Source organism: Pseudorca crassidens, chromosome 15 (genome assembly GCF_039906515.1).
Source record: "Pseudorca crassidens isolate mPseCra1 chromosome 15, mPseCra1.hap1, whole genome shotgun sequence".
In the NCBI taxonomy this organism is placed as follows: domain Eukaryota; kingdom Metazoa; phylum Chordata; class Mammalia; order Artiodactyla; family Delphinidae; genus Pseudorca; species Pseudorca crassidens.
In genome coordinates, this window is record NC_090310.1 from 15,357,019 (window position 1) to 15,380,589 (window position 23,571).

At 52.7% G+C, this 23,571-nt stretch overlaps 2 protein-coding genes across 7 annotated transcripts; both read right to left on the minus strand.

Moving 5' to 3' along the window:
- Positions 1–576: 576 nt before the first annotated feature.
- KAT8 (lysine acetyltransferase 8) lies at positions 577–12,423 on the minus strand. Of its 4 annotated transcripts, XM_067706057.1 has the most exons (11): positions 10,035–12,423; positions 8,661–8,735; positions 8,409–8,584; positions 4,723–4,776; positions 4,457–4,621; positions 3,619–3,708; positions 1,790–1,930; positions 1,599–1,692; positions 1,354–1,504; positions 1,049–1,203; positions 577–752 (listed from the first exon to the last, which is right to left on the minus strand). In XM_067706057.1, exons 1-11 carry the CDS (start codon positions 10,243–10,245, stop codon positions 688–690), a joined length of 1,377 nt encoding a protein of 458 aa, XP_067562158.1. In that variant the 5' UTR covers positions 10,246–12,423; the 3' UTR covers positions 577–687. The 4 variants fall into 4 exon arrangements, with proteins under 4 accessions (XP_067562158.1, XP_067562156.1, XP_067562157.1 ...); XM_067706055.1 differs by having other exon boundaries at positions 577–1,203; XM_067706058.1 differs by lacking the exon at positions 577–752 and having other exon boundaries at positions 1,124–1,256.
- Positions 12,424–12,562: 139 nt separating this feature from the next.
- BCKDK (branched chain keto acid dehydrogenase kinase) lies at positions 12,563–19,724 on the minus strand. 3 transcript variants are annotated; one of them, XM_067706076.1, is made up of 14 exons: positions 19,559–19,723; positions 17,989–18,153; positions 17,154–17,446; positions 16,199–16,565; positions 16,005–16,073; positions 15,800–15,910; positions 15,455–15,502; positions 15,255–15,374; positions 14,678–14,776; positions 14,400–14,473; positions 13,931–14,059; positions 13,752–13,841; positions 13,111–13,269; positions 12,563–13,018 (listed from the first exon to the last, which is right to left on the minus strand). In XM_067706076.1, the coding sequence occupies exons 4-14, from the start codon at positions 16,391–16,393 to the stop codon at positions 12,874–12,876; spliced, it is 1,239 nt and encodes a 412-aa protein (XP_067562177.1). In that variant the 5' UTR covers positions 16,394–16,565; positions 17,154–17,446; positions 17,989–18,153; positions 19,559–19,723; the 3' UTR covers positions 12,563–12,873. The 3 variants fall into 3 exon arrangements, with proteins under 3 accessions (XP_067562177.1, XP_067562176.1, XP_067562178.1); XM_067706075.1 differs by lacking the exon at positions 17,989–18,153; XM_067706077.1 differs by lacking the exons at positions 16,005–16,073; positions 17,989–18,153 and having other exon boundaries at positions 19,559–19,724.
- Between the last annotated feature and the right edge of the window lie 3,847 nt (positions 19,725–23,571).

Sequence of the window (23,571 nt, forward strand, 5' to 3'; positions counted from 1 at the left end):
TTCAAAGCACCATCCTGACCTTTGAGCCCACTCTTCTGGGTTGCTCTTTGGGACTGTAACCTCCACCACAGGAGTTTACTGCCTAGGAGTCTACTGGCTAGAAACTCTGGTCACCTCCATCTGCTGTCCACAAGCCTATCGGTTGGGCTCCTGTGGAGCCCCCAAGGACCCTCGGCTATGAAAGTGGGCCCCGGCTCCCCACCTGTTTCTAGAAGACGCCCAGATGCCTGCTGCTGAAAGGCTGGCTGTAGCACCTCACCTGCTCTGCCTGATGAGCCCCATCATTTCACGCTCTCACTGTTTTCTGGGCTGGGGCTGCCTCTGGGCAGCATGCTTTCAAGGACAGAAAAGGCCCCACTCTTGCCTCACTGGCTGCCACGCCCCCCTGAGCCCCGACTCCTGGACTCCGGAGGACTGAGCCCCCACCGGAACTGGGCCCCGACTTGCACCTGGTGTGCGGGGTTAGACGGAGCGAGATGGAGTAAAATGTTCTGAGCACAACTGGCCGCGTGTGTGTGACGTGAAATGACGCCCATCCGCTCTGGGCCTCTCCCTCCCACCTCCAAAGTCCAGAGCCACTGGCAGAACTTACTTTATTAAAAAAATGACGAAACAGGTCTGTACATATTTACAGGCTGGGGTGCAAGGAGGCACGGGTCCAGCAGCAGGGGCACAGGCACAGGACACTCACTTCTTGGAGAGTTTGACTTGCTTGTGCTTGGGGGGTGCCCACTTGAGGCAGACAGAGTCCACTGTGGGGAGAAGAGGCATGAGAGGCAAGACTGGGCCTCCGGGCCCGGCCGCTCGCAGTGGCTGCTCTGCCCTGGGCCCAGACCAGGTTGCACCTCGAGGTGAGAACAGGGGTAGACTGGGTCCTGGGGAGGGGGCTGCCCCAGGCTTCGGTCCTGGGAGCTGGTCAGACTGGTTGGGGATCCGATGACAGCAAAACAGAGGCCTTGGCTCACGGCAGTCCTTACATCTACCCTCTGCCCACACACACACACACACACACACACACACACACACACCCTGGGCAGACTCCACCCACCTGTTATGGGTGGTTTCTTATACTGGGCACTTTTGAGGTGTTCCTCCACCAGCTTGGGTGTGACACAGATCACATGCTGGCCCTTCCAGTACTTGACCATGTTGAGGGACTGCAGGGTGCTGATGATGTCATTCTGGGTAATGCTCGTCATCTGGCTGCAGAAAGGGATTAGAGCAGATGCTGGAGAGAGCTCCCTTGTGGGATTTGGCTGGGACAGCAAAAGGGGACAAGGAGACAGTTTGACAGCATCACGGCCAATCTTAGGAGAGTCCTTCCCTCCTGAGGGTTCCAGGTGCCTCCCTTACCTAAGGTCCTTGATGGACAGAGTGCCCCGGAAGTCTCGCAGGATCTCCAGAAGGACCCAGGACCAGTAGCTGCGGTAGCTGAGCTTGCCCAGGTCAGACAGTGGCTTCTCAGGGGAGCCTACTGTGCTCTCCAGCTTGGACAGCTCATAACCTGGCAACAGTGGAAATGAGGAAACTGAGGGCCCACCCTGCCCTGGCACCCCTCACCACAGCTGCCTTTCCTGGACAGGCCGGGAACCACTCACTGAAAGCAATGAGGAACTTTCCATAGCCACGGCGCTGGTAGGGGGGCAGGGTCAGGATGCAGGCCACGTTGTTCCCATCTGGTGACTCCTTTTCCTGTAGGGGTGGGTGGTCAGGACCTTTGCGGAGGCTCAGCCCCTGCTTCAGGTTCATTCTCCCCCTCTCCCTCAACCCGGGCTTCCCAACCCAGCACCTTCGAGAAATAGCCGACGATGTGGGCTCCCTGCCTGTCCACCTCGGTCAAAATGTAAAAGACGAATGGCTCCACGTCGAAGTACAATGTCTTGTGGTCCAGGAAAAGCTTGGCCAGCAGACACAGGTTCTGACAGTAAATCTGAGGGGTCGCGAGGTGGAAGCAGGCTCAGGGAGCAGGCGTAACTCCTCCGCCTCGCCCCATGGAGGCCTGGGCAGGAGCTGCCACCCTGCCCTGCAAGTGCCAGGCTCCAGACAGCAGCCAGTGCCAGCACGGTGAGAAGTGGGATCCTCACCAGAACAGTCATGTTTAGAATTGGAAGGAGTCTTAGAGTCACGTTTGATGGATGGGGAAACTGAAAATCAGAGAGCTATGAGCACTCAAGGAGGTAACGGCAGAGCTGGACCAATCACGGCTACCGCTTCTGAGCGCTGAAGAGGAGCTCAATCTTCACAGACACGAACTCTTCTGTTTCAGGTCAGGAAACAAGCTCAGAGGAGACAGTGGCTCGCTCAAGGTCCCATGGCTGGTGAGCACTAGGGCAGGATTCAACCTGCTATATGAGTTCTGACTGTTCACAGCTGTGTCCTCAGCACCTAGCTCAAGGCTAAGCGTGAAGCTGGGAGCTTGGTAAATGTCTGCTGAATGGACGACCCTCGAGCCTGACTGCAACCTGAGCTGTCTGCCCAGTCAGCCACACCGGGACAGAGACCAATGCCAGGAGGGCCAGTGGGACCTGGAGGTTGGCTTCATGGCAGAGATCAAGGACACCTTTTACATCCACTCTCGTTGGATTCAACAATTGTGTGAACCCAGCGCTGCTAGACCCATTTTGCTTAGGAGGCAACGGAGGCTCTGGGGGGCGGCAGTGGGGAGTGCTTGCCTGAGGACCCAAAGCTGGAAAAGGCAGAACTGGGAAGAACACCCAGGTCTCCTGCTGGGGCCCCTCCTGCCGCCCCCAGCCCCATTCATGCTCAGGAGGGCAGAGCAGGGGGCTCTGGTGGGGCTAAGATTTCACAAGCTGCTTATCATAAGGCTGACAGAGGCCCATGTTTACTAAACCCTATTCGATGCCAGGGACTGTGCTAAGTACTTGACTTTGCTGTCTCATTTACTCCACTAACAAGCCTGTTAGTTAACTATTATCATGACTCCTGTCTTAAAGATGAGGAAACAGGAACAAAGGACCTTAAGTAACTTGTCCAAGGTCAGCTAGGAAGTGACGGGGCGATTTGAAGCCAGGAGCCACTCAGAAGCCAGGCCTCTGCGTCTTACACTCCACGGGACTTCCCCAGGAGACCTTCCCAGACTGACCAGGCAAGGGTCAAGTTCTCAACACAGCAAAGCAGGCCCCAAAGGCCCCACCCTGCCGCAATGCCGCAATGAAGTCCTTCAGGAACAAGGAACTTAGCGGTCTGAGCCACAGAGCGCTCCCAGCAGGAAACCTCACACAAAGCAGTTCACACCCAGGAAAAACAAACACCTTTTCTTCAGGCAGAAAGAGAAAGCAGTTTTTAAGAACAGCCTGAGGCAAGACAGTCTCCACTCTGGGTTCCAAAAGCGCCTGAACCTAAGCCACCCCAAGCTACCCCATCAGAAGGCAAGTCCTCAGGGAGAGAAGGGAAACTCAGAACTCAAGGCTGGCACCACAGGGCCACGAGTTGACTATGCACCAACCACAGGCCGAGCACCAGCCCGCGCACCAGCCCACAGTCCTCTTCGCACACTGAGGCCAGCCTCTACCCTATGGCGCCGGGGAGATCGTGAGATCGTTGGGAGGTGCCCAGCGTGTCCCCCCACCTGTCACAGTGCCTCCCCCCGGGGCTCACCTTGTGGTCTTTGCCGTCCACCTCGTACACAGAGATGTTGCTCTTGCGGTAGATCTCCTTCCCCGGGGGCTGCCGCCACTGGCACTGGCCCTGGGGGTGGGGACGGGCAGGGGGAGGCACAGGCATGAGGCCCCAAGGCTCCCCGCTAGGTGCCCCATCCCGCCCTGTGTGGCCTGCAGCAGGCCTCTGCTTCTCTCCACCTGGAGACCCCGGGCCCCACCCTTTACCTACATCGAGTAATACTCCCAACCATCTGAGGAGACGGGTGCTATTCTACAGATGGAGAAACCGAGGCACAGTAACCGGCTCAAACATCACACAGCGAGACGGTTTTAAGTCCAGCTCAGCCTGGCTCTGGAGGACTCTGGAGGGCCGGCACCCATGACAAGGGCATTTCCCAAACCACATACATTTGCCTCAGTGTCTCTACCCTGTGGGAAACACACCACTGCCCTGCCCCAGCAGGTCCTGCATGTGGATTAAAGCTTCCTGTCTGTCCGCACCTCATGGTCCCACAGCTCGGAGCTGTGCTTACTTCCTCTTTTCCACAGGGGAACCTGGCTCTGGACTGGCCTTGATAAACATGTGCTGAGGGCAAGGGACCCCAGAAGGTTCCCATTCCACAGAAGAGGAAACTGGGGTCTGGGGAGGGTCAGCAAGTTGGCCAGGGTCACTCCAGCAAAGGCAGAGTCAGGCCTGGAATCCAGGTCTCTCCAGCCGGGGCAGCTTTTCCTTGGACTCAACTGCTCTGGACCTTGCCTAGTGCCGCTGCCTCAGCCGGCCCTCAGCCTCTATGCCCACCACCGCACTCACCAGGCCCGGCCCAGCCCAGCCTCACCAAGTGGAAGCGGTAGCTCTTTTCGTATTTCATGTACTTGAGGCAGTACTCGCAGAGCCAGAGCTTGGGCTGTTTCCCGTAGTCTTCAGGGAACGGGGAGAAGTACCAGGCGTCGATTTCGTAGTTCCCGATGTGGATCTTGTCCACGTACTTCACCTTGGTGATCTGTGGGCGAGGTGGGAGTGAAGGGCAGGGGGTGGCTCGGTCGGGGCAAGGGATGCTGTAGGGAAGGGGTGCCCCCAGTTAGGACCCACTCCCCTACTTACCGCCTCATGTTCCTTCTCCAAGGCTGCTGTTGTGGGGTCCATCTCTGCATAGGTCTGAGTGAGAAAGAGCAGTGGACACAGGTGAACAGAAGTGGAGGTCAGGCCACGCCTCCCATCCCAGAACCCAGCACTTCCCGCCTGTCTAGCAAACCTGTTTCACCTGGTTTCGGAGCTGACTGGTCCAAGTTCCTCTCCCATCTGCCCACCCACCCATACATCCCAGACACTCCTGATCCCCAAGTTTGGACCTTTTGCCTGATGAACAGGGCTAGGATCAGGAGGCCTGGTTCCAGTTCTTGGGCTGGTAAGAGCTTCAGCTGTACAACGCGATCAATCCAGCTCTGCCACAGTTGTTGTGAGACAGATGACATAATGGGCCTGGTCTTCCGCTTCCACAGCAGGAACTGGTGCGGACACTCCGGTGTGCCTGGACCTCTTTCCTGCCCATGCGACTGCTCCCGGAGGCCCCTCCCACAGGCACATCAGGCTCTAGGTGTCCAGAAAGGAACTCAACCTTTCCTCCCTGCAAACCTGGTCATCCTCCTGGGTTCCCCATCTCACTAGGAGCATCACCTTCAGTCCAACTACCCCAGACCAATAAGAGACCAGCTCTCAAGACTCCTCCTCCTCTCAGCCTGGCATCCGAATAATGGCCACGTCCTGTTAGCGCTACCTCCTTGTCATCTCTGGAACCGGTTCCTCTGTCCCACACCGAATAGCCACTGCCACCGTCTCAGGTCTGGATAGTTGACGAGGCCTCTGTAAATTCCCAGCCCCCAGTCTCAGCCCCCTCAGATCTGCTCTGCTATCAACACTCCTGTTGCTGGCCTCCATGGTTTTGCACATGCAGTTCCTTCCACCCTGAATGTCCTTCCCTCTCCTACAGCTGCCAGAAAATGCTTACTCAGCCTGGCACCGAGCACGAGCCAGGCAAGTGCATGATGAGGCAGAGCTTGGCGAGTGATCACGTGTGATTGTTTTTGCTGTGCTCTCCCTGTCCTTCAAGGCCCAGCACCCCGGGAAGGTGTGGTCAACAATCCTCCAGGAGGCCTGACTGCATTCTTCCCGATGCAGAATACATTCGTTCCCAAGTCAGGAATTCAGTGGTCAACAACAGTACCCTCCGACTCCCCCTTCTTGGTTTCCCCCATTTTCCAAGTCTTTGGAAGGCAGGGACTACAAGTCAGGTGGCACTCACAGCCCATCTTGTTCCTAGGCCAGATGCTGAAGGAGGAACCAAGTCCAGCCTGACAGTGGACGCAGTTAGGCCTATGACCTACACCAGAGTAGATGGCAGCCTTGCCCTGTAGTTCAGAAGGGAGAAGGAGCCAGTCTTTTACCCAGAACCCCTTCCACAAAGCACTTTGCCTGGATGGCCTCATTTAACCCTTTTGGCAACGCTGAGATACAATGTTCTTACTTCTGTTCTACAGAGAAGTAAACAGGCAGGGAGAGGTGAGGTCACTGGCCCTTGGGGACTAGCCAGCTGCCATTTATTCCAAGTACTAAGCACTTACGTCGTAGGCATTACTCAGAACAAGCCTGAGATGGGAATCCTCACTCTCTCCACTGCACGGAAGAGGAAACTGAGGCACAGAGAGGTAAGCTCACAGAACTGGCACCCAGGACAGCTGGGCATGGGCCCCTCGCCTGTCCAACTCCACACCTAACCCCTGCAAAGATGAGGGAAGGATGATTTTCCTCCTCACATGCCTCTTTAAAACACATTTCCCAACTCATACAACACAATCTTCCTCTGTAAATGCATTAAAGAATTACAAAAACACTACTTTCCGTAAATGCTGCAGTTTATTTAGAATTAAACATTAATTAGGCTCTGAAGAACCTTGCTGATCGTTAACTCGCTGTTACTCGTTCTTTGATTTTATCCCCACTGGCCCACTGTCAACCACCCTGCTGCCTGCCAGCTTAGAGGTACATCTTTGCGACTTAATGTGCCAGTGCAACCTGGCTGGGGAGCTAAGAAAACCTTAGATCCGAGCTGTCCGGTAAAGTAGTCACTAGCCACAAGGGGCCACCTAAATTTAAGTTCATTACATTCAAATAAAATTTAATTCTTGGGACTTCCCTAGTGGTCCAGTGGTAAAGAATCTGCCTTTCAATGCAGGGGACACGGGTTCGATCCCTGGTCAGGGAACTAAGATCCCACATGCCGTGCAGCGCGGCCAAAAAAAAAAAACTTTTAATAAAACTAAAAAATTTAGTTCCTACTCACACGAAACACATTTCAAGTGCTCAAGGGCCACACGTGGGTAGTGGCTACTGTTTCGGACAGCACAGAGGCAGAACACTTCCATTTATCACAGGACGTTCAGTTGGACCGTGCTGCCTTAGATGGTGAGAGATTTTTTTGGCCACGCCACGTGGCTTGCAGGATCTTAGTTCCTGACCAGGGATTGAACCCGGGCCATGACAGTGAAAGTGCCGAGTCCTAACCATTGGACCGCCAGGGAATTCCCAGTGAGAGATCTTTCTAATTCAGGTATTTCAAATTTTTTTTATCACAGCACTGTATACCAACTGCAAGTTTGTGTATATACATATATATACTTGTATGTGAGAGAGAAGCTTCTTAAAACAATACTTACCTTTAATAAAGTGCAATGCACTATGGTACTTTCTACCTTGTCCTAGTTCTTCCATTTTTGAAATTTACATGGTCACAACCCACTGAACTAATTTGGCAATCTACTAACAGCCCCACAGTTTGCAAACCATTGCTGCTAAGCCCAGGACGAGCACTCAGAAGGATGGACTGGCACTGGTTGAAAATAATGAACGTCTGGGTGCCTTGAGAGCTCCATAAATCCTCCTCTTGTGTGCACACCCCATCTCACAAATCCAGAAACTAAGATTCAGAGTAGGAGGATAGAAACCCCCCAGGGCAGGCTAGCTTCGTGAAAAGAACCCAAGTTTTGGAATAAAGTGGCAGGAATTTCTGGCATGTTTCAAAGAGCTTGTGCCCCAAAGTAGGACAATCTAGTTGGCCAATCTAATTCCTAACTGGATTCCTAAAACTACCTGTACCTCCCTTGTAAACTGGGGATATAATGCTTACCTCAAAGAGTTGCTGTGAAACTTCAGTGAGATCATATACTGAAATACTTAGCCTAATACTGTGGTTCACAAGCCTATAAATGTTTGCCATTATTACTCTAATCTCAACCCACCCTTTTACTAGCTGTGTGATCTTGGGCATGTTACTTAACCTCTCTCAGCCTGCTTCCTGTTTTCCTCAGTAAGAACTAATTATCCCTGTGGTGTTGAGTTGTTAGGGAGGATCTGATGAGCTTATACAGGCACAACACTCAGCACAATGCTTGGCAATAGCAAGTGCCCCAAATCACTCATTCTCTTCCTCCCCTTCGGACTTCAGGTCCATCTGTCAATGTGGCACAGCCAAGAGTGGGCACGAAAGGTGCAAGAGGCCTGAGTTCCAGTCCCAGCTGTGTCATTTCCTTGCCACGAGACTGTAGCCAAGCTCTCACCCTCTCTGAGCCTCAGTTTTCTCATCTGTGAAGAATACCTAAGAAGAAATAAGAGTCCCCTACACACTGTAGGAGCTTAAGAAATGGGAGCTGCTGTGGTTTTGGCACCGGGACCCAAGGGAGTCAGCAGAGGCAGCTGAGCCTCCTGCGGCCCCGGGGAAGGGGAGGGGCCCGGACCTTCTGCACGTGGTTGATCTCGTCATGCTTGCGCTTTTGGTTGCGAGTGATCTTTCGCTCAGGCTGCTCGGCCAGCTCGCTGAGGTACTTCTCTGAGTTCTTCTGCACGGCATCCTTCACCGTCTTGGTCAACGCCAGCCGGTTCTTGTCTACCCATTCGTCCAGTCGCCGGTTAACTGTGAGGATGGGCCATGAGGGTGCTGCCCGTCCGCTCCCGCCCCCCCCCAGACCTGTATACCCCAAGTCACTCACAGCCCACATAGTGTACATAGAATTCCTCTCGGCCCTCCTGATCGTTCACTCGAGACTGGATCACTTCAGCAGAATCTGTGAAGGGAAAAGGCTAGGATCACCAGGAAAGAAAATAGGGCTGGAACAACAGTGATCCTTCACACTGAGGAGCGGCTTCCCAGATTCTGTGGCCAAATGTACGCTAACCTCACCTGCTCACATCTGCCACTCCCTTCAATCACTGTCTGAGGTGGGCCAGACTGGGCTGTTATTCTTATTTTAGAGACGAGGAAACTGAGGCTTACCCAGGGTCACCTATTTGAAAAGTGATGAGCAAATACTTAACTGAATTTAAATCTGGCTCCAAATTCAATGTTTCTTTTGCTATACTCAGTCGTTCATTTGTTCAGGGGTCATGAGGGCTAGCTGTGGAATCAGACGGCCCCACTTCCTAGCTATATTTAACTGAAAAAGTTATTTTGGCTTTCTGAGCCTCAGCACCTTCATCTGTAAAATAAGGATAACCGTGCCCACCTCAAACGGTGAATTAATGGCTCTAAAACGTTCAATGACAAACAGCCGACCATTCGATAAACGAGGAAGGCAACCACTGCAGGTCTGGCCCTGTGCTGGGTTGCTGCTGGATATGGTGATGGATCATGAGCAGTCCTGCCCTCCGGAAGTTCCCACTTTGATAGAAGACAGACAGACAGACAATGACAACATAATGGTACATATACTATAGCTCAGGTATGAAGAAAATGTTGCATTTCTTCATACAGAAAGGGAACATACAGAAGGGAACGACTCAATCTGCCTGAAGGGAGTCAAGAATGGCATCACAAGGGATATGATGCTAAAAGGATGACTGGGGCTAGCCAGCTAAACAAGAAGAAAGGGAAAGAAGGGCATTCCAAGCAGAGGGCACAGGCGGTAAAAGGCATATGGCCTTCAGAGCACACAGTGTGGTCTGGTCTGGCAATGGCCTTTACTAGGGGTGCTGGAAAACAGAGAGGTTACAAAAATGAATGCCATTCTAAGGAACTTGGGGTTTATTTTGGAAATGAGGCAAAGCAATAGAAGGGAGGGGAAGCTCGCTTTTGTGTTCTGGTAGGTCCTCTCCGCTGGCGGCTGCAGGGGATGGATGGAAGGGGGGAGTCACAGAGACAAGGGAGACCATTGAGGAAGGAGGTTAACAAGAAAAGGGAATGAAGCCTAAGACTGGGCAAGGAAGTGGATTGGGAGCTCTACACACATTAGGAAGAACTTGGCGAACACCCAACTCGGAGGGGGTTGTAGGCGACGCCCGGGCAAGTCCGAAAGTCCGCGTTCTCCTCCCTCAGGCCCCGCTCCCGCCCTTAAACCCCGCCCCCTGGCCCTGGGTCCCGCCCTCACGCCAGGTGCTATCCGGCCGCCGGCACAGGTACGTTTCTCCGATCTCCACAGTGACTTCTGGCTCGCCACGCGCCGGGGTCGGCGGAGAGACGCGGCCCGGGGACGGGGAGGTCCCCTCGACCGCCACATTCTCGCCGGGCCCGGGATCGCCCTCCCCCGCGACCCCTGAAGTCGCCGCCGCAATCGCCGCAGCTGCTCCCTGCGCCGCCATCGCTGTAGTGGAAGTGACGCCAGAATACAGCGCCGCGCAGGGCCTTTAGCTCCGGGTCAGCGACTCGTGGCGGAGGCCGCGGCCGGCTGGAGGCGGGAGGGGGGGGGTCTGTGACGTGGCAGGAGCTCATTGGCTCGTGCGACGGTCTCCGCGGCGCTGGGCCAGATTGACGTGGACTGTGCCGGTTGCCCTGGAGTTGTTTTCCGTTTGGAACTATGGCTGCACCCTGGAGTTGAAAAGAGGGAAAAGGCTTTCCTGATGTGATGCCTCAGCTCGATCTTTTTAAAGGTCCGGGTGCCTGATCAGGGGGCGCTGCCCCCACTTGACCGGGGCAGAGCCAAAGCAGGCTCCCTGGATGCCTGGCTTTAGGGCGATGAATTTGGGATTAGCACCCATCCCCGTACCGCCCACTTCCGCCTGCCAAATACGGGTCTTCCGTCTAAGACTGAAGAAACTGCCTTCCTTGTTGAGTGGGAAAAGGACAGTTGGGGTGGGGGAAGCAGGACGGATGTGTGTCCTGGGACAGCCAATAAATCACTCTCACAGAATCAAGCCTTTGTAAAGAAAGGACCAGGTCCCCCAAACAGAAACTAGCCAAAGGCAGTGGACATAATGGAGAGCATCTGGGGCTTATTGAGTAAGGAATCCTGGGTTCTGCCCCTTCACTGGGGAAGTTGTACAAGTATGTCCATTCCCAGAGTGTCGTTAAAGGTTAAACTGTACAAGCCATATAACTATAAAAAGGTTGAACCATGTACTTATCTCTTATGTATATAAAACAAGTGTACTGCACAATACCAGACAGGGTAGGTGCTCAAACATTCCCTTTGGCCTCTCTCTTAATCATCTTTGACTTATAATTTGGTTATTGGGCTTAGAAACAATTCTAAGAGGGGTGTAATGCTCAAGCCCTAAGGATGAGGTTATAGATCAGGAAATGTCTAAGTATTTGTGAGGGATGGCAGTGGGAAGTGCTGGTAACTTGGCTTTTGGGGAATGAAGGAGTTTGGGGGGAGCAGTAAATGCCAGTTGTCTGGCAGCATATGAAACAGAAAAAATAAAAATCAGGCAAGAAAAAAAAAATTAAAACTGTAGTACCTTTTCCCACTCTCCACCCACCCCTAGAACTATGTAGATGATTCACCCAGATCCCCTAGAATCTTTTTCTGTTGCTTCTTTGTGCTTATATTTCCTTTGATGGGCTTTCAAAAGCCAGCACCAGAGGCTTGTTTGGCAAACTGCCCCTCAGGCTAATAGAGCTATTTTGCCTCAGAAGAGATGAAAACAGAAGTTCTTAGACAGCGAGTTTTAAGTACCTCCCCAACCCCATTCAAATAGGGACATTAAACGAATGATTGTCCAGTGGAGGAGTCCATCAATGACTGTGGAGCTTAGCTCTCTTGCCTGGCCTCCTGCCCTTCCCTTTCCCACTTCCCCTACTCCCTTCTGGGAGCACTTTCTCAACAAATCACTCGGACACAAATCCTCCTTTTAAGATGTGCTTCTAGGGAACCCAACCTGAAACATCCCTCCTAGCTTAAAACCCTTCCATGGGTCCCTGCTGCCTCCAGGATAAAACCCATGCTTCTTCACTGTAAATTCAAGGTCTTTCACCCTGACTGCCACCTACCTCTCCAGTCTCACCCCCTCTGCCCTGCAGCCAGCAGGATCAAGTCACTATGGTTTCCCACCACCAGATACAATTCCTGTCTCCCCTCAGTGCCCCACCTCCATCACCAGTTCCACCAAACAGGCCTTCAGGCCTTCTCCTTCCCTGGCAAGATAGGCAGGTGGTCACCTCACCACCTGCTCCCTGGAGTCCTTTCCTTTTGCCCTCCCTACCAGGACCCCACTGTCCTCTGGGGCCTGTCAGAGCACAATCTGGTGTGTTCCTTTCCTTGGCAACAGCAAGCACAGCTGGCAGACAGTATTTTTAACCTTACTCAGGTTCAGGAATCAGGTGGCTTGGAAAGTTGCCTAGTCTGGTGACCGACACCTCTGCAACCTGTGACTGCTGGGAAGGGAAGAGTCAGAACTGAGGCCTAAAGCTGGGCCAACCCAGGCCTTCAATATTGTCTGGGAGCCAGAAACATTTGGTAAATGAAATAAATGAAAGGTCTTTGCACAAACTGCCCAAGTCATCCCCACTCCCGCCAAATGTAACATGCAAGCGACTCGGGGCCAGTTCCATTCCTGGTCTGCCAGGCTGTGAGGACAGAGACTGGAACATGAACTAGTTAAACCCAAGGGCCCAGGGGACCTGAATGGGGGCAGAAACAAAGGCTCACCTGCCCTGCCCACACATGGGGCCCAAGAGGGCATTCAAAATGTGAACTTTAATAACAAACAGCAGGTCAGAGTGGGGGTTCCCCAGGAACAAGAATGACGGAGCTGGTGCTGGAGACCCCAAGGGTCCCCACTTCATCCCCTCTAAGGCCTGGAGGCAGGGAAGCAGTGGACCCCATCGAGGAGGGGAGGTGCCTGGCTCCACGTAAGTCCATCTGCTTGGGGCCCTAAGACCCGAGATGCAGCAGTGTGTAGAGCAGGGTGGCACCCTGCTGGGCCCGGAAGGTCCTGCCAGGGTGTGTGGCCTAGCCTGGGCAGGCAAGCAGGCCAAGGGCTGCGGGGTCAGATGCGGAAGCTTTCCTCCCGGCCGTCGATGTGACGGAGCCGCAGGTAGACGTCCGTGCCAATGCCCTGTAGGGACTGCAGCCGAAGGGAACCACCGAGGTACTCTGCGTAGGCCCGCGATGTGGGCAGCCCGAAGCCAAAGCTGGGGGTGGGCAAGGGGACAGAACACGGGCTTCAAAGGTTGAGTCTCCTGGCCCCCCCCCGCCCCTCCATTCTGGCCAGGTGGGGCCTCACCCGTGCATGGGTCCCGACTGGCCGCCACTGTGCAGGTCCAGGTGGCCGAAGAGGGGGCTGATCCGGGGGTCCTGGGTGCTGGCCTCAGCTGTAGTGAAGTGGTAGTCCATAACCCGATCCAGGTCTTTGTGAGCGATTCCCCCGCCCCGATCTGAAATCCTGGCAGGATGACGACGACAGGGGTTTGGCTCAGCTTTGGTGGGGCTCACTACCTCCCCAAGTAGACAGTGCTAAGTCGGGCTTCCTGTCGCTTCCACGCAGACATGGAATGTGGTCACCTAGACTCTTGGGCCTTGTTTTTTTAAGCTATGTTTCTCCACCCTTACCTCTGCCACTAACTGCTTATACTTCCTCATAGGACTTGACGTTTATTCTCAGCCCAGCACCGCAGACTGTTTATTTCTGACTCTTTTCCCACTCTGGGCCCCTCAGCTGCTGACAAGGACAGGGCCCTGGGGCCCACAGCTGGCCCCAGATCCACTCATGTCCAGCTCATGGCAATCTCAGAACTGGAGAATATCCTGTCCAACCAGAAACTAAATCTCAGACTGGGGCAGGTACTGGCTTGAAATCATCTAGCAAATCAGAAACAGTGCCCAGAACCACCATGCATCCCACCCCAACTCCCACCCAGGGCAAACCTGATGACGAGATCGATATCATTGTTGGCGATGGTGATGACCACATCTGGGACATTGTAGGGAGTGTCTAGGTGACTCTCCATTGTGGCTCTGTGCAGGGGGCAAAGATCAGTAGGTGGTGGTGCCCCAGCCTCACCCCAGTTCCTGTCTGCCCCCTTCCAATATATCCAGCAGCCCACCTCATGGCATTCTTGAGCAGCTCGGGCAGGATGTAGTCCAGCGGCATCGGGATGAAGGGAAAACGGGCAGCCACATGTCCATTGATGCGGACTCGGGGGGCATTGCCATACTTGTGTTCACACAGGCGTCTGCGGAAAGGAGCAAGGGTTCAGACCTCAACCAGTGGTTATCAACTGGAGGTGATTCTGTCCCCAACCTCCCAGGGAAATTTCACAATCTCAATCTCTAGTGACATTTTTGGTTGTCACAGCTGGAGAGTATTACTGGCATCAAGTGAGTAGAAGCCAGGGACTCTTCTGAACATCCTAACAAGCACAGGCCAGCCCCTCACAAAAAAGAATGATCTGGCCCAAAACGTTAACAGTGTCACAGTTGAAAAACCCTGCCCTGGACCATGCCCTGGGCAACGGATCAGACCCAAACCTTCCCTGCCCGAAGACGTCACCCCCTTAGCCGTTCTAGCCTCACCTGGCAAAGTCCACCCACTTTTCAATAATCTTCTTTGGTGAGAGGCGAGTGCAGATGATGCCAACAAAGTCGGGCTGGCAGGAGAAAGAAGGTCAGGACCAGGGATCACCTCCACCCACACCGTGGCCACCAAAAGCTTGCAAACTCTAGACTACGGAAGCAGCCCCAAGGCTCTCCCCAGGCCCTCGGCCCGGGTCCCCAGCCCATGGGGGCTCCTGGCTCAGTCCTCTCTGCCCCACTTGACATTCCCAGGTAGGTCTCAGGTCCCCGTGCCCCACCTTGTCCTCATGTAGCGCCAGATGATGTGTAGCCAACATGCGTATCCCAAGCCTTGAAGTCAACGTCTTGTCTAAGAAGTAGCGGACGAGCTTCTCATCCTGTAAAGAGCAGGGGCTCAGAAACCCTGTGCCTGGGACTTCCCTGGTGGCGCAGTGGTTAAGAATCTGCCTGCTAACGCAGGGGACACGGGTTCAATCCCTGGTCTGGGAAGATCCCACATGCCGTGGAGCAACAAAGCCTGTGCGCCACAGCTACCGAACCTGCACTTTAGAGCCCACGAGCCACAACTACTGAGCCCATGCACCACAACTACTGAAGCCCGCTCACCTAGAGCCCGTGCTCCGCAACAAGAGAAGCCACCGCAATGAGAAGCCCGTGCACCACAACAAAGAGTAGCCCCCGCTCGCCGTAACTAGAGAAAGCCCACGTGCAGCAACAAAGACCCAACACAGCCAAAAATAAATAAACAAAAAATAAAAACAAAAACAAAAAATGTTAAAAAAAAAAAAAAAAGAAACCCTGTGCCCTTCCCAGGCCCTCACAACAGGCCTGAGCCCCCATTGCGCTGCCCCTGACCTCTATGTGCTTCCGGCTCTCACGCAGGCCCTCAGCTAAGAGGGTCACCACATCCTTGTGGTCGTCCAACAGCTGTCGCACCAGCTGGCAGTATTGGGCATCATCCGTCTGGTCCTTGATCTGCAGGCCACAGAGTCATGAGCTTGGATGGTCCAGCCCTGACTTCTCAGCCCCTCACCCTGCCCTGGCCCAGCCCTCACCGGAGGGAAGTCTGTCAGCTTCTGGAAGGCACGGATGTACAACTCGTGCTGCAAGGAAGAGGTGTGGGAATTCACAGGGATGCTATGGGCACCAGGTAGAGAACAGCCACCCGTGCCCACCTATGGGGATCGCCATCCACCCCAATTCATTTGGTTCAAACCCCATCATGGCCTTTCAAGCCTCCATGAAGGCTTGGGTCCGAGTCCTCTGTGGCCCTGAAACCTTTTGGCAGGTAAGCCTCTACCACTCTGATTCCGTCTCCCCATTTGCCCCATGGGCGGTGGGCACACTGATCTAAGGTCCTCTCTACTAGGGAAACCGACGCCGCCTTGAGGCCACCTTACCACGTGCAGTATGGTGGGGTTGCAGCCAATGATGAAAGGAAGGCTGCGGAAGCCCTTGATACGATGAGCGATCCTCACTGGCAACTCCTGCTGCAAGTACCGGGCACTTTTCTAGAAGAAAAAGAGGAAGAAAGTTAAGGCCAGGGCCTGAGTGGCTGGGTCAGAGCTCCAGAGACCAAGAGAAAAATAGGGGCAAGAATCTTACCAGAAGGTGACTGCCATCCTGAGAGCGGCCTGAATAGAGCATCATGGTCGGAGTGAGACGGACTGAGGGCTGGAGGGGCAGAGGGCCCTTGAGCACTGAATCTCTGACACCCTGCCCCCATCATATTAGCTCCACCCCTTCCCTGGACACCCACTCCAGCTCTGGACCCAGGCCTCACCGCCCTAGCTGCACACCTTCTCCGCTGCCACATCGATGGCCGACTGGTTGTAAAAGGAGGTGACTGTCTTGGAGCGCTCCCGTGCCATCTCCACGTGGTGGGTATCGGTGGCTGATGTGGAGCGGGCCCGGAGAGACAGTGAGGGCCCCAAGAGAGGCCAGAGTGCTGGCCCGCCCCGGGGTCCGCTCCCCAGCACGGAAGCCAGTATCATCGTTTTGCTCTTTTGTCGAACTGGGCGGCCACTAGGGCTGAGGACCGGATAGATGGAGGCGACCCCAAAACGGGGCAAGAAGGGTGTGGGTGGGCAGGGGCACTTCTCTGACTTCAGGGGCGAGAGCCGGTCGAGGATGCTGACAAGCTCAGCCTCCAGGAGCAGCTCCCATCTATAAAGGCGGAAGAAGGGGGAGTTGTAAGGCTCTGAATCCAGGCGCACTATCTTTCCACGTGAGCACGGGTTAGTCAGATTTGGACAATCTCTGCCCACCCCTTCAACCACTTCCCCAAGCACACACAGGCCGACTCTGGATAACCTTGCTTTCCGGGGCTACTATTCTTCAATCTGATGTTCTATCTGGTAGTCTAGAGGGAAGAGGATCCTTAGACCCATCCAGCCCGAAAACCTCAACCCCCGCTCCCTCTGATCCCGGGCACCCTCGTTCAGGGGGCGGGGCTGACCCCTAATCCGGCGCCTTCGGACCCCGGCCGGTGTCTGGCCTGCGTACCTGCGGCACACAGTATTGTTTACCCCAGGGTCGGCTGCGTTGAAGTAGCGGCTCGGGAGTCCCTGTCTGGTTCCCTCCCTCCGCAGGGTCACTTGGTTCGGCCCGGATCTTCCCCATATGGTAGATGCCAGTCCCCCAGCCCCCCAACCCCAGTCCACGCGCGCTCCAGCAATCCAGAGCAAGGGCGGAGGCGGCGGGCGCGCGATGCGAAGCCTTCGCGGCACGGTCTGAGCAGGTAGCTCCACTTACCTCGGGGCCAGAGCCAGGGCCGGGGTCCGAGAGGAACGGCCCAATAGTCCACCGGCCGGGCTGGCCGAGCCGCTTGAGCCCTCTGCCGCCGTGACGTCACGCGGGCTATGGGCGCCCGGTGCCTCCTGGGAGTTGTAGTTTGGAGCGGAGGACTCGCAACTCGCGCCAACCCATCGTGGCTGTCTCTCTGCTCCCAGGTCCCCAAATAAATAGCACAGCTCTCTCCCGGAGAGAGCTCCCGGAGTTATCTGGTCTCTCTGGGCCTCTGTCTTCTGCTCTATAAAATAGGATCTCTGGGAAAGAAATGCGAGAGGGCGAGAAGACCCTTAGATGCAAAGTGCACAGACCAAACCCTACCTGGATTCCTCCCCTGAGGTCCCGTCCTTCTCCCTTCTAGCTCTTGACTCATTTGTGGGAAACCAGACTGCCTGGTTCAACCCCCAGCTCAGCCACTTACCATCTGGGGCAAGTTACTTAAACTACTCAATACTTCAATTCCCGTATTGGTAAAATGAGGTTGTACCAACCTTAGGGTTGTATGGTCACATGAATTTATATATGTAAAGTGCCCAGAATAGTGCCAGGTGTGGAATTAACACTTTACTAGGTATTACTATTACTATTATTGTTACTGAGTCTAAGCTCGCTCTGCTCGCCGCACGACAGGGCATAGGAGACGAGGTGTTGGGCAAGCAATTCAGCAGACCGAGAAGATGGCAGACTAAAGTCTCAAAATCACCAACTTATCGGGGTTTGGATGCCAGTTTCTTTTATAGCACAGAGAGGGGGAGGAGATGAAGTAAAGTAAAAAGGCCATAAGTTTTGCAAATATCACCTGGAATGGCCAGCCTCGGGGAGGGGATGTGTTAATTTCTTCTTTCTTATAGCCATCCACAGGCAGACAGGGTCCGGATGTTTCCTTGAACAAAGGCACTTTGGTTTAACATTCAGGCAGAAGGGCAGGGTTCCCCGAGGCAGGCCATTGTGTGTAGACAGTATCCTTTTCGTGAACAAAAGCAGCAGAAAGCAAAGGTTAAAGTAAAAGAAACAGATGGAACATATAGTCAGATATGGCTCTTCCCTGTTACATTATCATTATTACTAATTAATGCCAGCAACAAACACAGTTTAGGTGACTTTTCTGTGCAAGGAGAGGAGATTGGTGTTGAATTAAATAAATAGACCCTTCCCTGCCCTGAAGAGGAAGGCAGACAATTTCCGTGTCATCAGTTGTGCTAAGAGCCACACAGGAAGGTCTGGGAAATTGGTATAGGTGCAGTGTGAGCAGGACTGGCCAGGCCTAGGAGCTGGAGTGGGAAGGACATGTCAGGACAGGGAAGAGCCTGGAGCATGTGGAGTCTGGGAGGAGAGGAGCTGAATGAGGTGACCAGAGCCAGATTTTGAAGGATGAGTGTGCATTTGTCCTGAAGTAGTAAGAAGCCACTGAAGAGGGCTTCCCTGGTGGCGCGGTGGTTGAGAATCCACCTGCCAATGCAGGGGACACGGGTTCCAGCCCTGGTCCGGGAAGATCCCTCGTGCCGTGGAGCAACTAAGCCCGTGCGCCACAACTACTGAGCCTGAGCTCTAGAGCCTGCGAGCCACAACTACTGAGCCCGAGTGCCACAACTACTGAAGCCCGCGATCTACAGCCTGTGCTCTGCAACAAGAAGCCACCACAATGAGAAGCCCGCGCACCACAACGAAGAGTAACCCCCGCTCGCCGCAACTAGAGAAAGCCCGGCACAGCAACAAAGACTCAACACAGCCAGAAATAAAATCAATTAATTAATTAACTAATTTAAAAAAAAAGCCACTGAAGGGTTTTATCTAGATAGATCTGCTCCTTAGACAGAATGCTCTGGCGGTAGTGATGGGACCAGTGAGACCAAACGAAGAGAGACCAGTGAAAAGACAGTTTTTCCAAGCAGGCGATGATGGGAGAGAGACTTTTCAGTGTGTGTTTGTGTGTACTTATACTGACCAGATTTTTCTTCACCATGGTCATGTATTTTCTAAATAGTTTAAATTTTTAAAGCAAAGGGGTAAGTGAAGCAGGCGATATTTTGGAGTTGGGGGGGGCTGTTTTGTTTTGTTTTTGAAAATTTTTTTCTTTTTTGGCTGAGCCATGCGGCTTGAGAGATCTTAGTTCCCGGACCAGGGACCGAACCCCGGCCCTCGGCAGTGAAAGCATGGAGTCCTAACCACTCGCCCACCAAGGAATTCCCTGGAGCTGTCTTTAAACTTCAGCAGAGGTGGGACCCTTCACCACCGGCTGGCCTGCCTGAGGGACTGGGGGAAAGTCTGCACAGATCATGAGGAAGGGGCTCCCTGAGTCTCTGGATTTTCTCTTCGCCCCTCATCCCCACACCATTCCCACCCTTTCTTTTCCCGCATCCCGGCAATACCCTGGAGTGAAGCTGGGAGGACGCTCAGCTCTGGAGGCGGCTGGAGGAAGGCAGGGCTTGAGCCAGCGTTAAAAGGGAGAGGGGAGGGTGCTCCCGCTGGGAAGGCCGAAGTGCGCAGAGAAGCAAAAGATGGCTTGAAGCGTGCCGGATCCCGGCGCTCACGTGGCCGGCAGTGTATTTGACCCTGCGCGCTGGACCAGCCTGGCTGGGACTCGCTGCTACCTCCCGGCGGTGGAGGTTGGACTTGCACCCCAAGAGTCCACCTTCCCGTTGGTCAGGCTCTCTTCTAAGAGATTTACATGTGTTCGTTTCATCTTCATAACGAACCTCTGAGGTAATGTGATTATCCTCATTTTACAGATGGGGCAACAGAGACCCAGAAAGATTGAACGACTCCTCCGTCCCCTCTTTCCGTTCCGTCCTCACCCCCCATACTCATGGCAACAGCCACACTGGCCCACCTGTTTTTCCCTCAACATACCAGGCACTTTCCACCTCTCACTAGCTGTGCCCTCTGCCTGGAACACCCTTTCCCTAGATTTCCACATAGCTTAATCCCTCACCTCCTGTAAGCTTTTGCCCAAATGTCAGCTGAATGAAGCCCAACCTGATCACCCTATTTAAAATTGCAACCACCCCCATTCCCCTCACACTGCTTTACTCTTATTTATTTATTTGTTTATTTGCCGCGCGCGCTGTGTGGCTTTTGGGCTCTTAGTTCCCTGGGATTGAACCCTGGCCCCAGGCAGTGAAAGCGCCAAGTCCTAACCACTGGACAGCCAGGGAATTCCTTCTGCTTTACTCTTTATTTTATCCGTAGCATGTATCACTGACAGCATACTATATACTTATGTATTTATCATAGTAATTGCTCAGTTTTTTTCCTAAAATGTAAGCCCATAGTATGAATATTTGTCTGCTATACTGATTTATCCTGTGCCCCTAACACAGTCCCTGGCACATAACAGGTGATCAATAAACATTTATTAAATAAATGGAAGAAATATTGGGCTTTCTTCTTGAGCTATTGAAAGGAAGAGTGACAAAACTACACCTTTTAATTTTTGATAAAGAGGTACTTTGACTGCTGTATGGAGAATGTATCTTAGGGTAAGAGATAAATATATCTGAGAGACCAAAGATGAGGCTACTGCATTTATCTAGGTGGGAGGTGATGATGGTTTGGGTCAAGGTAGAGGTCCGCATAGATTATAGGGAATGAGGGAGTGGTCCAGGAGGAGTGGCTTGGGTGGATTGGGGGGGGGGGCATGGTTAAAATGGGAACCCCAGAGAAGGGCCAGGTTTGGGGAAGGTAAGAAGCTCAGTTTGGGGTGCATTGCATTGCATCTGATTGGCCTGTGAGACGTACATATGGTGATGTCCAAGAAGTGTTTCTGCTCTGGGGTGTGGAGCCCAGGAAAGAGATCTGGGCTCAGGTCAGAGTTCAGAAGCTGTGACCTGGAAGGAGTAAGGGAAGACATCAGTGGAAACAATGTTGCCTCATGTGGCGGTTTGTGTTTCCCAAAGATGCCCCACCCCACATGCCCACATGAATTTCTTAGAATGTGACTTTGACACTTCTCATATCAAGAGGTGAAGTTCTGTGTTCCTTCCCATTAGAGCTAAGCAAATTTGTGATTACAGTGGAAGGGATACTATATGATGACTTATGAAGCTAGATCATAAAAGATGATGCAGCTTCCACTTGGCTCCCTGGAGAACTTTTACTGGAGTCCTGAGTTACCACATAAGCAGTCTGATTGCCCTGTATTAATTGTCCATTGTTGTGTGACAAATTACCCTCAAAATATAGCAGCTCAAAACAATAAACATTTATTATCGCACACAGTTTCTTTGGGTCAGGAATTTGGGAGCAGCTGAGCTGGTGGTTCTGGTTCAGGGTTGCTTATGAGGTTGCAGTCAAGATGTTGCCCGATGGTCCAGTGGTTCGGACTCTTCGCTTTCACTGCAAGGGCCTGGGTTCAATCCCTAGTCAAGGAACTAAAATCCCATAAGCTGCACGGTGCTGCCAAAAAAAAAAAAAAAATGTTGCCTAAAACTACAGTCACATGAAGTCTTGACTGATGCTAGAGAATCCACTTCCAGGGTGGCTCTCTCACATGCCTAGCAAGTTAGTGCTGGTTGTTGACAGGAAGCCTCAGTTTCTCACTAAGTGGACCTCTCCTTAGGGCTGCTTGAGTGTCCTCATAACATGGCAACTGGCTTCACCCAGAGTTAGTGATCTAAGAGAGAGCAAAATGGAAGCCACAATATCCTAATGACTTAGCCGCCAAAGTCACAAACCATCATTTCTGTATTATCCTACTGGGTCAGATCAGCCCTATTTCGTGTGGGAAGAAACTACACAATGTTATGAATCCCAGGAGGTGGAAATCATTGAAGACAACTTTGGAAACTGGCTATTGTAGCCTGGAGTCTGCCATGCTGTGAGGAAGCCCAAACTAGTGCCTACGGAGAGGCTACAGGGATTCACGAATAGCCCCTGAGACTGCAAGAAGAGAGAGAGGCCAGGTTATCAGCCTCCCATCGTTCCAGCGTTAGCCAGCATCTGACCACAGTTATGTGAGCCAGAACTACCCAGCCAAAATTCTCGTACTGAATGCCTAACCCCTAAAAACTGAGAGAAAATAAAATGATTGTTTTTCTCTTAAGTCATTATTTTTGTGGTGATTTGTGTGAATCCTCGATGATTCCCACCTCCCGGTATTTGTATCCCTCTGTAGTCTCTTCCCACATTGAACAGGGCTGACCTGACAGAATAGGATAAATGACAATATGAGACTTTCAAGGCTAAGTCATAAAGATACTGTGGTTTCCACCTTGCTCCCTCTTAGATGACTCATTCAGGGGGAAGTCAGTCATGGATATAGGAACACTCCAGAAAACTGTGGAAAGAAGTGAGAAACTGGTCTAAGTCTTAGTCCTCTGTATTAGTTTCCTATTGTTTCTATAACAAACTACCACAAACTTAGTGACTCAAAACAACATGAATTTTGACTTCCCTGGTGGTCCAGTGGTTAAGACTCCACCCTTCAAATGCAGAGGTTGCAGGTTCGATCCCTAGTCAGGGAACTAAGATCCTGCAAGCTACATGGCTGGGCCAAAAAAAAAAAAAAAAATTTCTCTCTGGAGGCCCTAGGGGAGAAACCATTTCTTCAACTTTTCTTGCTACTACAGGCCACCCACATTCCTTAGCTCATGACACCCTTTCTCCATCTTCAAAGCCAGCAACACTGCATCTCTTTGTGATTTTCTTCTATAGTCACACCTTCCTCTGAATCTCTTCTTCTGCTGCCCTTTTTCACTTTTAAGGACCCTTGTGATTACATTGGATCCATAGGATAATCTGTTTTAAAATCAGCAGATTAGTAGCCTTAATTCCATCTGCAACCTTTAATTCCCATTTGCTACGTAAACTAACATGTTCACAGGTCCCAGGAATTAGGACACCGACATCTTTAGGAGCCATTATTCCACTGGCCACATTGTCTGGAAGAAAAGGAATGGGCCTGAGAAGGAGCAGCCAGAGAAGGAAGGGGGCCATCAGGAGAGTGAAATATCACAGAAGCCAGAGGAAGACAAGAGTTCCCAGGAAGGAGTGCCCAACAGTGATTAATACTGCTGGGAGGCCAAGCATGATAAGAACTGAAAAATATGCATTGAATTTAGCATCCTGGTGACACTAGCCGTAAGTTTTCAGGGGAGTATTGGGGGCAGGAGCTAGTTTATGGTGTGCTGGGCAGCAAGGAAGAGGTGAGGAAGTAAAGACTGGGAGTGTAAAATCTTCCAAAAAACTTGATTGTAAAGGGATATTTGTTGCAACTTCTAAAATAGGGAAAAGTTTCAATGCAAATGGGAAGGAAGGGGAAGTATAGGTGAGAGGGGTCATCAATAGTTGCTATGTCTGTGAAGTGGGGAGCTCAGTTAGCCCACCAAAGGCTTGGAAAGGAGGGACTGTTGGGTTGATCTGGGCTCAGGTTTCGCCAGGTGGC

What these genes read in the sequence shown, in the direction of transcription:
- KAT8 (XM_067706055.1), bottom strand. Translation starts at nt 10,245, where the DNA reads ATGGCGGCGCAGGGAGCAGCTGCGGCGATTGCGGCGGCGACTTCAGGG. An exon ending in AGATCAACCACGTGCAGAAG is followed by an intron (nt 4,777 to 8,408) that starts GTCCGGGCCCCT and finishes TTTCTCACTCAG; the next exon opens with ACCTATGCAGAGATGGACCC. An exon ending in AGAGCTACCGCTTCCACTTG is followed by an intron (nt 3,709 to 4,456) that starts GTGAGGCTGGGC and finishes CCCCACCCCCAG; the next exon opens with GGCCAGTGCCAGTGGCGGCA.
- BCKDK (XM_067706075.1), bottom strand. Translation starts at nt 16,393, where the DNA reads ATGATACTGGCTTCCGTGCTGGGGAGCGGACCCCGGGGCGGGCCAGCA. An exon ending in ACCCCACCATACTGCACGTG is followed by an intron (nt 15,503 to 15,799) that starts GTAAGGTGGCCT and finishes TCTTCCTTGCAG; the next exon opens with CACGAGTTGTACATCCGTGC. An exon ending in GATATCGATCTCGTCATCAG is followed by an intron (nt 13,270 to 13,751) that starts GTTTGCCCTGGG and finishes TCATCCTGCCAG; the next exon opens with GATTTCAGATCGGGGCGGGG.